We start from the raw sequence: 15,675 nt of genomic DNA, 5'->3' as shown, positions 1-15,675 counted from the left end.
TGCCATGCTGCTCTATTTAACACAGCCTTCTCAACATCATCCAGTTTTATTGCACCAAAAAGTGTGTGCTGTTCTTGATGCTGTCCTTGCAGCACTTTCTGGAGCGGCCTTGATTCCCGTGTCCTTGTGCCAATTATCCATAGAAAATTTTTCTGGGGAGTTGATATTCACACATCCTAATGATGTGTCCAACCCAGTGTAGTTGGGCTTTTATCAGCATGGCCTTGATATTTGTGGTCTTTGACTTTTGGAGAACCTCCAAGTTGGTAATCTTGTCCCGCCAGCCGATCCCATAATGAGTTGCAGAGACTGCAGATGGAAGGCCTCTAGCTGTTTGAGATGCCATTTGTACAGTGTCCAGGTTGCACAGCCATAGAGGAGAGATGTGAGCACAGAAGCATTGTAAAGTTTTATTTTTGTTGAGAGGGTTATGTTGTGGGATTTCAGGACTTTGCTACATAGCTTTCCTAATGACTGAGAAGCTTTCTCTATCCTGTTTGTGATCCCTTTGTCAAGAGATCCATCATGGGAGATGTTGCTGCCGAGATGGGAAATCCTTGCTTTAGTTGGATTCCACTGATGGACATGCTAGGGGATATGGCATGGAGCCGTGAAGATGATTGGTGCAACATCACAGTTTTCTCCAGGCTGCTTGTGAGACCAAACAATTTTGATGCTTCAGCGAAGCAATCTGCGATGCAGATGTCCCTCTGTGTGTGCTAGGAGGGCACAATCATCCACGAAGAGTGCTTCTCTTGTTAGTCAGTCTGTTACTTTTGTTTTTGCTTTAAGCCTTGTAAGATTGAAGATTGAGCCGTCGTGTCTGTATCTGATGTATTTGCCACTGTTGAGCCCATCTGTAGCATGGTTGAGAACTTGGGTGAAGAAGAGGTTGAACAGCACAGGGGCAAGGACACAGCCTTGTTTGACTCCATTTGAAATGGGAAAGGAGTCAGTGAGAAAAAGTACCTGACCTTGCATCCCCTCATGAAATAAACGAATGATCTTTACCAGTTTTGGTGGGCAACCAAGTTTTCTGAGGATCATCCATAATCTTTCTCTACTGACTGTATCAGATGCTTTTGTGAGATCAGTGAAAACACTGAACAGATTCATGTTTGTTCGCTACATTTTTCTTGTATTTAGAGTCCCTTATTCCTTTAAGGGAATAATATACAACAACTTGCCACCTTAAATGGAATTAGGCAGACACTTCAATGTAACACACTGGATTAGATAAAACAATAAAACAAGCTTATTAATTCAAAGAGATGGATTTTAAATGAGTACAAGTGAGGAGGTATAAGGATTAGAAATGGTTACAAGAAAAATAAAGATAAAACACTGTCTAGTGCCTAACTTAACAAACTATATTAGATTCAAGCAAAGTTTCTCACCACATGCTTCCAGCAGTATTGTCAGGACTCCTCCCCAGAGTCCAACAGCTGCTTCTTTTATCTTCTCAGGTGCAAAGAGTGAGATGGACAGGGAGAGAAAAGAGAGGTGCCTTTGGGTTATTTGCCCTTCCTTTTTAGAGTTTCAGTCCCCCTCTTGAAAAGCATTTCCGGCTGAGAACCAGGAACCAAAGAGTCTGTGTGGAAGAATGTTCCCTGCTGGTTTTTTTTCACCTGTGTTTGCTCACATACAGGTTTTCTTTTGTTTCCTCCCTTCCCCCTTTCTGCTTGATTACTCTGTTTACAGCTTAAATGCAAATTAAGGCAAACACATACTCCTTTGTTCAAGACAGGTCTGGTTGACCAGTTTGATGCCATGTGAGTCTGAACATGTATTTTTAATATCATAAAGGGGGAAATTTTATAACTTTACACATAATGCTGCTGCACACATTTTACCATATTACTGATCAGCAAGTTATACGTTTTCAGATGATACCTCGGAAGGCGTACCTTGTACAAATATTATTACAATAGTGTATAGGGCAGTGGTGGGCAACCTGTGGCCTGTGGGCCACACGTGGCCCATCAGGGTAATCCACTGGCAGGCCTCCATAAAGTTTGTTTACATTTGCACAGCCTCCCGCAGCTCCAGGTGGCCACAGTTCGCTGTTCCCGGCCAATGGGAGCTGCAGGAAGCGGCGGCCAGCACACCAGCTTCCCGCAGCTCCCATTGGCCGGGAACGGTGAACTGCAGCCACTGGGAGCTGTGGATGGCCGTGCAACTGTAAACAAACTATCTTGTGGCCTGCCAGCAGATTACCCTGAGAGGCCACAGGTTGCCCACCACTGGTATAGGGTGCGAATATAGGGGTGCATTCTGCCACACCTCTACATAGGAATATAATCAGCTGATGCTTTGTTTCATATTGCCCGGTTTTGCCAATAGTTAAGTTGTCACAAAGTACCTGCAATATCATTAATTTCTTGTCATTTCTACTGCATTTCCTGAAAATATTTAACATCAAAGCATTTGAACATTACTTCTACAGTACAAATTGTGTTGATTAATCAATTTGCTGATTATTCTCAGTAGGCAGCGTTCATGGACAATTACTGTGGCTTTTTATTTTGTCTTTTAATATTTTCTTATTCCCCCTCCCTCAATATTTGAGGAAGAACTTGAGCCAAACTAGGCTTTATAGCAAAATACTGAATCTATTCTCCCTATGGGAAAATTGTCCATTAATTCCTCACCCTTGTTATATTGTAGTTCCACAACCATACCATTCACAATGGGAATTAATCCTTCGTATTCGGGGAACCCCAGTGATGAGTGTAGAAAAGAAGAACCTGCATAGAATACAAAATAGAACAGAATTCTCTAATTCATATTTGAAGATTTTTTTAATTCTTCATCTTTACAGAAACACGTCACAATTGAAACATGCATTTAATTTAATTGATTTATGTATTTGTGACATTGCTTCTTCTGTTAATGGGCTAAAGAAATGAACACAGAACTGAGTGAAAGGAACCCCTGTGGCCCAGATCTTCCCCTACTGCATATAACTTACTCATATTGGTTCTCATGGAATCATTTCATATCCTTTGCTGGGAGAATAAGGTCTTATCTCTGACAATGACTCCTTGTGGGGCCTTGGTCAAACAATTTATTCGCTCTCCTGGTATGGTCTCTGACCTCTCTGGGTGTTGTGAGGATTAATTAACATTGCTAGATCGGTCTGGGGGTGCCAAAGGCTGTATAATAGCTAAGTACCATTACTTCTTTTTGCTGCACATAACAGCGAAGATCCAATGTAAAACAGCGAAGATCCAGTTGTGAGTTGCCAAGCAAATGTTTGAAGGGATGTTTCCCTTTCCCCCATGTTTGATTTTTCTTTTCATTTATCTTCACTTCTCACAGAGCTTCCACATGTAAATATATTTACCCTTTTTGCTGTATTTGAGGGCAAACAGCTTGACTTCCTCACGGAAGTTCATGTAAATGATTCTGTAATAAAGTACATTTCTTTTAAATGATACCATATGAACGAATTACTTTATTAAAGTTGAATGCATGAAATAATGAATCAGCATCTTACTGTGTTTTCTTACTTTGCAGTCTTCCCCGCAGGCATTTTGCAACCACCTTTCTTCAGTGCCTCTCAATCCAAATCGCTGAATTATGGTGGCATTGGTATGGTCATTGGCCATGAAATCACTCATGGATTTGACGACAATGGTAAGGTTCAGGGTTTTTATTGGATAATCCTTTTGGTAGATATTACATTATTGACTGCATACTTTGCAGTCTAGTCATTCAAGGTAGCAGATAAAAAGATGGTGCTTCTAGGACCCAATACCTATTTCCTTGTGATTTGCACTGGTGTTCTCTGGAGAGCAACAGCCAAAGCACTAGAGGCACTAGGGTAGCCTCAAGGCTGCAGCAGGAGCAGAGGCACCAGAACAGGCAGGTCCAGGGGGCCATGGCCCCACCACTTTTAAAAGTGAGGAGCAAGCAGGAGGCGGGGTCTTGGGGACAAGAGGCAGGATGAAGGCAGGGCCTTGGGGGGAAAGGGCGCCACAAGGGGCGGAACCCTGGTTCTGGCACTGATGCCCCCACACCACCTTTAAGAAGCTTCTGTCACTCCTGAGCAGTAGCACAGCACATGCTCTCCCTCCATCATGGTTTTTTGACCAGTGGCTCTCCTGCTTTTTCCCCGGGCTATTCCCAAAGCCCTTTGTGTGCTGTTGTGGAGAGAGCCTTATGTTCTAGACAACCGTACCTTTCCTTCCTGGCTAGAACACAGGCTTGTTTGGAAAGAAGAAAAAAGGCATCATTTCTGTGATTGCTTCATTACAGAAACACCTATTTGCATGGATAATTACACTGTAATATATTTTCTTCTAACTGAGAAAGTAACTTTTATTGCCCTTCATCATTGCATCATCAGCTTGTTTCTTACATACATCATTCTGTGTACATGTCCTTACAGGTAGAAATTTTAATGAGAATGGGGACCTCATAGACTGGTGGACTCCAGAATCAGCAAAACATTTTAAAGATCAGTCGCAGTGTATGGTATACCAGTATGGAAACTTTTCGTGGGACCTAGCAGGTGGACAACATGTAGGTCATTCATAATTTGTCTATACAATGTCATTTTAAATGAAATTAGATGGACATTTAAGGCCCAGTCCCACAAACTCTTATATATGAGAGTAGTGCCATGGTGGTGTATGGCCCAGATTAGCCTCCCTCAGAAAAACCTGTGGAAGGAGACTTTGGTGGATGACATCTCCAATAAGATCACATACATACGGTCTGATCCAGCAGGGGTCAGTATTTACCCCCCCCTTTGTAAGACCATGGTTTGTGACTGCAAATCTGCACCGGCATTGAGCCCTGAAAGCCATAGATTCATAGATATTTAGGTCAGAAGGGACCATTATGATCATCTAGTCTGACCTCCTGCACAACGCAGGCCACAGAATTTCACCCACCACTCCTGCAAAAAACCTCTCGCCTATGTCTGTGCTATTGAAGTCCTCAAATCGTGGTTTAAAGACTTCAAGGAGCAGAGAATCCTCCAGCAAGTGACCCGTGCCCCATGCTACAGAGGAAGGCGAAAAACCTCCAGGGCCTCTTCCAATCTGCCCTAGAGGAAAATTCCTTCCCGACCCCAAATATGGCGATCAGCTAAACCCTGAGCATATGGGCAAGATTCATCAGCCAGATACTACAGAAAATTCTTTCCTGGGTAACTCAGATCTCACCCCATCTAATATCCCATCACAGGCCATTGGGCCTATTTACCATGAATATTTAATTACCAAAACCATGTTATCCCATCATACCATCTCCTCCATAAACTTATCGAGTTTAATCTTAAAGCCAGATAGATCTTTTGCCCCCACTGCTTGGAAGCTGCTCCAAAACTTCACTCCTCTGATGGTTAGAAACCTTCGTCTAATTTCTAGTCTAAATTTCCTGGTGGCCAGTTTATATCCATTTGTTCTTGTGTTCACACTGGTACTGAGCTTAAATAATTCCTCTCCCTCTCCGATACTTATCCCTCTGATATATTTATAGAGAGCAATCATATCTCCCCTCAACCTTCTTTTAGTTAGGCTAAACAAGCCAAGCTCCTTGAGTCTCCTTTCATAAGACAAGTTTTCCATTCCTCGGATCATCCTAGTAGCCCTTCTCTGTACCTGTTCCAGTTTGAATTCATCCTTCTTAAACATGGGAGACCAGAACTGCACACAATATTCCAGGTGAGGTCTCACCAGTGCCTTGTATAACGGTACTAAAACCTTCTTATCCCTACTGGAAATACCTCTCCTGATAAGGTGAGTCATTGAATTGTAACTCCCTTGCTGGACAATGATTGTTGATGCATTAATATGCATTAATGATATACATATATGGATAGAAAAATGACTTTCAGCAGATCATAACATTTCCCCTTACAAGGCACGCTTTATATGTAAGATCACTATTATATAAAAATGAGGAATATGAGGGTTACAGAGTGCTCCCCCAAGGTACAGAATGTCACAGAGGGACCACCTCTACATAATTAAAGGTAGTTCAGTTTCTCACAGGAACACAGAACCCTGCAGTAGGAACCCATCAAATAATCTGTCCCCACATTAGGTTTCTTCCTAATCTCTAATATTTAGAGATTGTTTTAAACCCTTAAGCATGAGGTTTAATATCCCTTCCTAAATTTGTGAGAATTAACTATTATAACTCTGAATGGCCTTGTTTTCCATATAAAGTGTCTAACTTGTTTTTGAATCATGCTAAATTCTTGGCCTCAATGGCTTTCTGTTGCTGTGAAGTTCCACACTGTAACTGTGCATTGTGTGAAAAAGTATTTCCTTTTATTAATTTGGAATTTGCCACCTTTTTGTTTAAATGAATGTGCCCTTGTTCTTGTGTTATTAGACAGGGAGCCCCCAATCTACCTTCTCTATTCCCTTTATTATTTTACGAACAGTCCCCTCTCTTACTCATCAGCTATCTGAGATAAACAATTCAATCTTTTTTCAATCTCTCTTCATGAGATGGTTTCTGATTGCCCTTTTCTGAACCCCCTCTAGTTTTTCAATACACTTTTTTTAGATAGGTTGACCAGTACTTTACACAATATTCTAGATGAGGACTCACCACTGATTTAGGTAAGGGCATTATGATATTTTCTGTATTCCCCATCTTATGTCTTCCACCTCCTACCATCTTATTTACTTCCTTGAAGTAGCACACTGGGCAAAGGTTTTCATTGAGCTGTGTACATGTATTCCATATCCTTTTCTGAGTTGATACAGTTAATTTAGAACTTTGTAAAGTGTTTACATTTTTCCCTTCAGGGTGCACTATTTTATATTTTTCAACATTGAATTTCATTTGCCATTGTATTGCCCATTTGCCTAGATTTATTAGGTATCTCAGATTCCTCACAGTCTTTTCTGGGCTTGGCTAACCTAAATATGTGTGAGTCATCTGCAGATTTTGCCATCTGCTCCCACTTAAACTTCCTGGTAGAACAGGAAAGATAATTTATTTTTGGCTTCATTTCCTTGGAGCTGGAGGTGGGGAAAATGTACCTCCCAGTCTAAACTCGTCGTACTTGCTACTTTCCCTGGCCCACTCAATCTCTCCCCCTGCATTGTCAGCAGCACAGATCCCAAACCAGGTAGAGACAGGCCTCCAATGAGTCTGGAGAGAGCTATGGTATTCATCACTATAGTTCTTGAGTCCTGAATAAGTAGAGGCTTGCAGATTCAGGCCCTCAGTCTGTTTGTGTATGTTTAATGTTCCATTAACTCATAAAAGCAGGTGACAATAACATCTGTCTTCTTTTTTTTAACTGAATATGAGTCCAGCCCATTTAACTCAAATGGCAAAATTTCCAGTTGAAAAAGTATTGAAGGATACTCAGTCATATCAGTGTATTTCTATTTCTCTTATAAACAGAGACCTGTATTAGCACATTTTCCTTCCATTGCTGCAGTCTCCTCTACTCCTTTGGTCTGGAATTTGCTTAGAGTCTAAGCAGAGCTGTGAACCCTTCAAAGTTCAATTTGAACAGCTTCATGAATTTGTCAGAACCATTTTGCATATATTCACAGGCCGTGAAGTTAAGCAAAGTTGGCATTCAAACAATTGGGGCTCTCTCATAGAGGAAGGGTTTTACAGTTAAAGACCTGGATTAGGATTTAGGGTTAGGTGGGTTCTAATCTTGAATTTGCTGATTTCCTTGTGTGATCTTGGGCAAATCATATAAGCTCTCTTTGTCCCCAGTCCGCATCTGTAACACCGAGATAACATCACTTCCCTACTTCATCAGGATGTTGTAAGAATGAATTCATTAATGTATGTGAGGCACTCAGATATCACCACAGAAAAGCTGATGAATAAGTGTTAAATCTCATGTATCTACAATCCACGGTTTGGAATGCGTACATGTTCATGGGGTTGTACCAGGTTTGGTGGTTCACTAGAATAGCAGTATGTGACTTGTCCCAAGGAACTTCTCCCAGTGAACCTCCTTCAAACTGAAAATGCACTGAGAAAAAAACATCCTCCTAACCAAACAGCGCAAAGACATGTTGACACAGAAAGAGCCCTAAGAATCTCGACTAGCTGAGAAAGGCTGATAGAACTAGACAGAGGTAAAACAGACTGAGTGCCTTTGGAGTTCCAAACTTGCATTTCACACGTTTAAAAGACTGAGTTTCAATTCTCTTTCACCTGAAGTTTCTGCTGAGCTACTTGCATTCTCTGTGGACAGCTTGTAAGGGCTTGTACGGCATGAATGTGCTTTGCAGTTTGTGTTGTTGTTTCTTTCACAGAGAAGGCCACACAGCAAATGAGGATGAGCCCCTGAAACACTGTTGGACAGTAAATGGGTGGAAGGTGTTTACAATAGCACCTGATTCCACTGTGAAAGGCCAGTTACTTACAACATCTGTCTTGTTTATTTGGGACTTCTCCAGATAACCACACGCAGTGTTCAGCAGTGCTGAAAGCTGTTTGTCTAAAGAGCAGAGTTTCAATGGGATGGAACCTCCTGCTGCAAGTGATGAATGAGGGGTTGCTCCCAGCTGTACCTTTGACTCTTATTGTCTCTTTGTTGACAGCTGACAAGTCTGTTCATTGCCATACAGAACGTGCAAAAGACAAACTCCCATCCAGAGGAGTTTTCAATCTATCAGCTATACCAATAAGATCACCAGGATCCTTTTAAAATCATTTGGGGAAATGACAGCGCAGGTTTTTGTCCTGATACTTATCCACCCTCAGAATTGAATCTAATGATGAGTTGCAGTTTTATGACTTCAGATGACATGCAGTTTTGGATTAAGGACTGGCAAAGTTGTTCAATAAAAATAAAGAGCCAGGTTCTCCACTAGCATAGCTCCATTATCTTTAGTGTTACTACATTGATTTACACCCACTGAGGATCTGTCCCAGCATGTTGATTAGAACATGAAGCTAAGGGGCCACCCACCTTGCCTGATATCCAGCAAAATTCCTAGTAAGGTTCCAGCAGATTTGCCAGTCTTGGTTCTGTTAACTCATGTCTTCCAACATTATGAAGTCTGGATCTTCCCTGCTTCATGGGTTTCCAGTGTATTCTGGCCACCACTGGCCTGGAGACCTTGAGCAGTGATGACAAAAGCCACACTGAGCCCAACAGAATCAGCCAGACCCACCGTTGAGATTATAGCAGAAGTAAGGGGGATGGGTTTGAGAAAGATAAGAAGCTAGATTTTAAGGACACAAAGAACAAGAAAGAGTGAATTAATCAGCAGACATCAGAGAGTCTGGGCAAGAAAGATATGACAGCCATAAAATGCTCATTGTATCGAGAGGGAGTTTGGAATTAGGGTTTGGAGACAAGGGAGGCAGAGAATGTTCAGATGCATTAACATAAATCTTCTGTTAAACATTGAAATTTGGGAGGGCTTGCTTGAAACTTTTGCCATTCACTCATCTCTGCTTTGGAACCTGAGGCTGCTAGTCAAGGCCAAAGTGGGTAAATAAACAGGAGATATTCAGAAGTTTAGCACTGTAATTCCCAGGATAGAGAAGCTTTTCCTGCAAGAAAACCTGCAACTTTTTCATTTCTCTCTTTGCAGCTGAGTGGAATCAATACTCTGGGAGAAAACATTGCTGATAACGGGGGTGTTAGACAAGCGTATAAGGTGAGAAAGATCCATTTTCTCTTTGTCTTCACAGTTGAGATTATTACTGTTGAAACACATTTATTAAAGTTCCTTGGGGGGGGAGCAGTTTTCATGTGTGGCAAAGACAGAAGGACACTTTACTGTAATTCTCTGTCACCAAGTCAGCTTCTAAAACAACTGAAACTTTGTTACCTTTTGTTCAGTATATTACTCACTTTAGGGAAGGGATTTTCTATTCCTAGTGCTCTTTTGTTTATTATTGCCCATTACAGCTCTCTCTAGCTCTCTCTCACTATTACTGATTGGGCATAAAGAATTTGTAGAATGAAAACACTTAGTGAATCAATCCCACACAAACTTTAACCTGACTGAAATGATCATATTGACCTGTTGTCTATGTCTGTTCACCAGCATTCTTGTTTATGAATGGCAGCGAAAGGTAATGGTAGTCTTCCAAGTTCCTCCCACAAAACAGTCTCTGCCCACATGGAACGCCATTCACAGTAGATTGCTCAGATGTTCAAAATATGATCCTGCTTGCTTTCAGGGCTTGGTTTCCCCTTACTGAGGTCCATATACACCCATCAGCTCTGTGTGCCAGGCTACCCCTGGGTGCGGGCCCAGATAGGGTTGCAAACTCTGACTGAAGCTATTCCGGAGATTTTTTTTTTCCATTACATAGTGTCATTTTCTTAAAATACCCTATTAAAATCTCCTGGATTGCTTTCAGTAGTCACCGGGAAATTGATGCCAATTCAGACCAATCCTGGACCAATCCAGACCAATCCTGGAGGGTTGGCAACCCTAGGCCCAGATGCCCTGCTAGGCTCTTCTAGGCTTCTTGGGTTTGGGATGGTAAAATGGCAGTACTTTCCCAGTTCCACTCTTGTGGCACCACAGTGAGCTCTCCATCACAGCAGATGATGTAGATCCTCATAATATGACCCACCCTCTTCTTTTCCACTTTAATCAGAGTGAAATATTTCACAATGTTGACACTTTATGTAATATCACTCCATACCAGAGCACCCCTGGAACAAATGGGGCAGCTCAGACCTCTCAGAGCTATTGTTTCAAGTTCTGCAAACACAGGAATCACTGCATCAGTTATACTCAATTCACTAGGGAGTTCCTGGAAAGCTTAGATTCTGCACAAGGCGGCAGCAGCCAGAAAGAGGAGCTGGTATGTCATACTGCTACATACAAGCTAAATCCAAGACCTGGTTTATGTAGCATTTAAACAGGAAAGCACAAATACACAGGATATTATCCTGTCTCAAGTCAATGGGAGCCCAGAGCAAACCTAGCACAGGGAATAATAGCAAGTCAGCAGTACTACCAAGAAGGAACTGGGTCTTCAGAGTTACTGTGATATCACAGATATGGTCTGTATTATGAACATGTGAAAGGAGCAAGTTTCACTGGATGACAACAGATTTTTTACAAGAATTTAGTTCAGGGAAAAGTTTCACCATTTCTGCCAATGAACACTTTTTTTTTCTTTTCAAAATAAAAAGAATCCACAAACTAGCAAATCAACTTAATTACAGCCTGAAAAATGGCCTGCATTTTCATAAAAGTAGCCCTAGGGAAAATTTCCTTTTTCATAAGGAAATGTTGCATTTGTCACCACAAAATCAGTTTTACACCAGACATAGGTATGAATCAGATTCTGATCGCCTACGGTGTAAATATGGAGCAAGAGCAGTGGAGTTACTCCACATTTACACCATGTAAGTCAGACCAGATTCTGATCAAAGAGGTCTTATAACTGAAGCATTGTCATAATTCCTGTGGTAACAGCCTATGGATTTAATTAAATAACTTGAAATTACTTACATTCATGGAGAAAACAAAGAATTTGGGAACAGAATGACACATTTGTGTATTGTGTGAAATCAGAGAAGATGGTGATTTTTCCTGCAACTGAAACTTGTTACCCCACAGCTCTAACTGTAGTATTATGGAAAGGATCAGGTTAGAAATGTTAGCTGATTAAACAGCAGAATAAAGCCTCTGTTTACACATTAATCATCTTGGAGACAGACTGTGCCCCCTGGAGCCCAGGCACAGAGGGGTCCTTCATGCGCAGAAGGAGCTCAGTACGCTCCATGCTGCAGTCCATGCACCTAGCCAGCAGAGCACTCTGCATAGTCCAGGTGGTCTGAGAGGAAGAGTGGGTGGGTGAGATGAACATAGTCTCCTTATTCTGGGCTCATGCACTGTACTTTAGGAAGACAGCACAATATCGGGCTGCATTAACTTTTCTACATAGCCCCTCTGGGGGCTGTGGTGGGGTAGTCTCTGTTAGAGTGGCTCCGAAGGAACATGCACAAGCCCAAGGTGCTGAGGGTCAGAGCTTCCATGGGGCCTGCCAGATTTGGAAGTTGGCCCCTCACTCTTTTCTGTGGAAGTTCAATCCCCCTGTCCACAAGGAGATATGAGCAGGGCTAAAATTCACCTGGTACTGTCCGGAGCAGAGCTCTGGTAAACATTTTCAAACCCGCTGGAGTTTTTATAGGATTTTGGGAGAGGGATGTGGGGGGAGGACTCCAGAAAATACTCAATAAGAATGTAAACCCTGGATATAACCATGGCAGGGGACAATCGAGCCGTAGGTAATTAGTAATGCTGGGAAATGCAGCATGAGTACATGACAGTTAAATGGGATCTGATAAAATATTAACTAATGTAAAGCTTGCTGAAGTGGGGAGGTTATACGCGGCAGGTAAACAAATCGGCCCGGCCCGCCAGGGGCTTTCCCTGCACAAGCGGCAGAACAAGTTAGGGAACCACTGGTCTAGAGTTTGTGTCTCTACAGTTATTGTCATACAAACACAATTCTCCTATACATTATCTTTCCTATAAAAAGGTGCATGACGTCTGGATGCCGAGGGCATGATATATTGCCAGCTATCACCCCTGTCCTACTGAGACAATGATATCGCTGTGTTTACTTTTCTACCAGTAAATTGCATTCCTTGGACCTAATCCTCCCCTCACTTACCCCAGTATAAATCAGGAGTAACTACCTGAACTCAGTGGAGCTACACCACTGTAAAACTGATCTGAGAGGAGAATCAGGCCCTGTGTCAATCAGATCATTGCATTTCTTTCCTGTGCTGGCCACTCTTTTTCTGCACATGGGTGGCATTCAGCCAGAAAGGATACCTAAAATAGTCTTGCTGTAGTATGTCAAATAATCCATGTTCCTTCTCATTAAAGTGCCATTTTGATAAGGGAAATAGGAAACCATAACATTTCTGCTCCATTCATTTTGCAGGCCTACGAAAACTTTGTCAAAAAAAACGGAAAAGAAAAACTGCTTCCCGGGCTTGACATGAACCATAAGCAACTGTTCTTCGTGAACTTTGCACAGGTATTGTATCCTTCTTGACTGGAGGTTTGAAAATCATTTTGAGTTACAATTTCACCATAAGCTGAACAGCAGTCTGACTTTTCTCATTCTAACAAGAGCTGGCAGGGTTGTTAAATTGAGCAGGGTCCAGAGCAAAGCAGACAGGATGTTAATCCTAGCTACACACATGAATTCATGCAGGAGTAAGTCTGCTAGGCACAGTCTTCTAGGCTCAAATGCCCGTGAAAGTGTACTACAGTATGTGGGATTTTATAGAATCCACATTTTTTCACTGTGGTCCAATTTGAAATGTGTTCTCCAGCATTAAATGTTTCATAATAAAACTAAAGCAACACTTCTCCTGAAAAATCTTATTCACAACAAATCACTTTCTTTCTGATACGTTTCTAGATATGGTGTGGAACATACCGTCCAGAATATGCTGTCAACTCCATTAAAACTGATACGCATAGCCCAGGCAAATTCAGGTCAGTGTTTATAATCATCATCCTCAGCTGTAAGATAGCTTTTCATTGTAGATATCAAAGCACTCTACAAAGCAGGGCAAGTATCATTATCCTCATTTTATGGATGTGACACAAAGAAGTGACATGACTATCTCAAGATCAGACAGCAGGTCAGTGACAGAGCCGGGAATAGATTGCAGACATCCAGGCCTGTGGCCTTTCCTTGTTGCCTCCTATGATCATGTTCATTTAAGCCTCTGCTAAGGTTCTCCCCAAGATGGCTGAAAGACAGACAAGGAAGTGACTTAAGGGGCTGCGTGGCCTGAAGGCTAGGATTGAAATCCTGGCTCTGCTGAAGTCAATGGCAAAACTCCCACTAACTTCATCGGGGCAAGGATTTCAGTTTGTATGTCTCTCTTGACAGCTCTAAGGAGAGAGGGCTCAGCCAGGGAAAGATGAAGAAATCAAATGGTCTCCCCACAAACAGGGATAATAGAAGGGAGGAGGATGGGCCTTTTTCTATGGTGGGAGCTCTTTGCCTAAAGGTACACAGGAATCACACCAAATCAGAAGCAGGAGCACCTTCCAGAACTCTAGGGGTTCTTTTGTTTTGCTTTTTATTGTCTGGATTGGGTCTTTTCCTTCACTGGTATGGCACAGACAGTGTGACTGCATCCTTAGACCTACATTATTATTATTTAATTGTACTGAGGCACTGTCTAAGGGCCACAAACAGGACTGGGGCAGCATTGTACTGGGCACTGTACAAACACAAGGGAAACAAGGTCCCTGTTCCCTCCCTCTCCCTAACAAGAGGGAAGAAAAAAAGGCTGGTAACAAAGATTCTCCACCTCGTGAGCAACAACAGACCCACGCACTGTGGCGTGATGGAGAATTGGTTTACTTTTCCTCCCATCAGGCAACTGAGTCATAGGTGATCATGCCTAGTGGTAGGAGTCCAAATGCCAGAGCCAAGGGGTGAAATAGGGTCAGACCAGGGCCAAAGGTCAGAACCAAAATCAGAGTCCAGGTGCCAGAACCAAGGGTCAAGACAGAGTGGGAGCCAGAAATCAGAGCCAAGGCTCAGAACTGCATTACCAGGAGTCAGGGAAGGCAGCAGTAGGGCTGGCTCAGAGCCAAGAGCAAAGCTGGGACAGGACTGGGTGCAGGGCAAGGTCTAGGCTGGAGCAGTGGTGGAGAAGGGCTTGGAGAGAGACAAGCACAGGGAAGCAGAGACTCTGTGGACATGTGCATTGAGCAACCACCAACCTGCTGCTGCTGTTGAGCTTAAGGACCATCCTGCTAGCTTCCTCAGCCAGTCATGCAGGGCGGTCCATCAGCCAGCCTAGCTGACTTGTTAGGCTGTCAGGAGTACTGAGCAGGTGCAGGGCCTTCCTCCTGGCAAGTCAACCCATTCTGGAGAAAGCTGACTCTGTGTGTGAGGGGGTGTCAGGAGGAAGGCCCTGCAGCTGCACTTGCTCAGTACTCCTGACAGTCTAACGAGTCAGCTAGGCTGCCTGACTTCCTCTTCCCCTGCAGGGGCTGCTCCCAGGGCAGGTCAGACCCACCTCTGGGGTCTCCCCCAGCTGCAGGAAGCTCCACATCTCCAGCCGTGTCCTCCCCACCCAGAGAGGCTGCTGCTCCAGATGTCACCTCTCCTCCCCCACACGGAAAGGCTGCAGCTCCAGCTGTCACCCTCCCCCATGCGGAGAGGCTGCAGCTCCAGCTGTCAGCCCCCGATTTGGGTGGGAGACTGCTGGGAAAACCACAGAGATGGTAACCCATGCCCCCATACCCTGCTACCCTCACTTCTGTGCTGGTGCTGGCTTTAAGCTGGGTGCCCAGCCAGCAGCCTTCCTCTCTGGCTGCCCAGCTCTGAAGGCAGTGCCCCTGCCAGCACCAGGGCAGAAGTGAGGGTGGCAATCCCATGACACACACACCCACCCCCACACACACCCACAATAGCCTTGCCACCCTCCCACCTTTGGGCTGGGACCCCCATGATTACATCTTGAAATTTCAGATGTAAAAATCTGAAGACATGAAATTGACTAATTTTAAAAACCCTTGGCCATGAAACTGACCAAAATGGACTGTGAATTTGATAGGGCCCAACTTATGAGGCTTAGGTACCCAGAAGTTGCAGACGGTGTGGGCTGATTAGGACCCTTAAATTTTAACCTAAACCAGTACAACATTCCGTTTGAACTACATAAAAACACTGCGTTTGTTCTTCTATATCCGATCGGCTAAG

The 15,675-nt window shown here is 43.3% G+C and overlaps 1 protein-coding gene across 4 annotated transcripts in view; it reads left to right on the top strand.

Moving 5' to 3' along the window:
• Window positions 1-15,675, top strand: part of MME (membrane metalloendopeptidase) — a 66,864-nt gene that overhangs the window by 47,129 nt on the left and 4,060 nt on the right. For all 4 annotated transcript variants that reach the window (XM_048864718.2, XM_048864719.2, XM_048864717.2 and 1 more), the window contains 5 exons: window positions 3,520-3,639; window positions 4,394-4,527; window positions 9,549-9,614; window positions 12,880-12,975; window positions 13,366-13,442. In XM_048864718.2, coding sequence (XP_048720675.2) covers window positions 3,520-3,639; window positions 4,394-4,527; window positions 9,549-9,614; window positions 12,880-12,975; window positions 13,366-13,442 — 493 coding nt within the window. The remainder of the gene's footprint in view (window positions 1-3,519; window positions 3,640-4,393; window positions 4,528-9,548; window positions 9,615-12,879; window positions 12,976-13,365; window positions 13,443-15,675) is intronic.

Source organism: Caretta caretta, chromosome 9 (genome assembly GCF_965140235.1).
Source record: "Caretta caretta isolate rCarCar2 chromosome 9, rCarCar1.hap1, whole genome shotgun sequence".
Classification (NCBI taxonomy): Eukaryota; Metazoa; Chordata; order Testudines; family Cheloniidae; genus Caretta; species Caretta caretta.
Note: the sequence above shows the minus strand (reverse complement) of the source record. Positions and strands in the feature narration are given on the sequence as shown.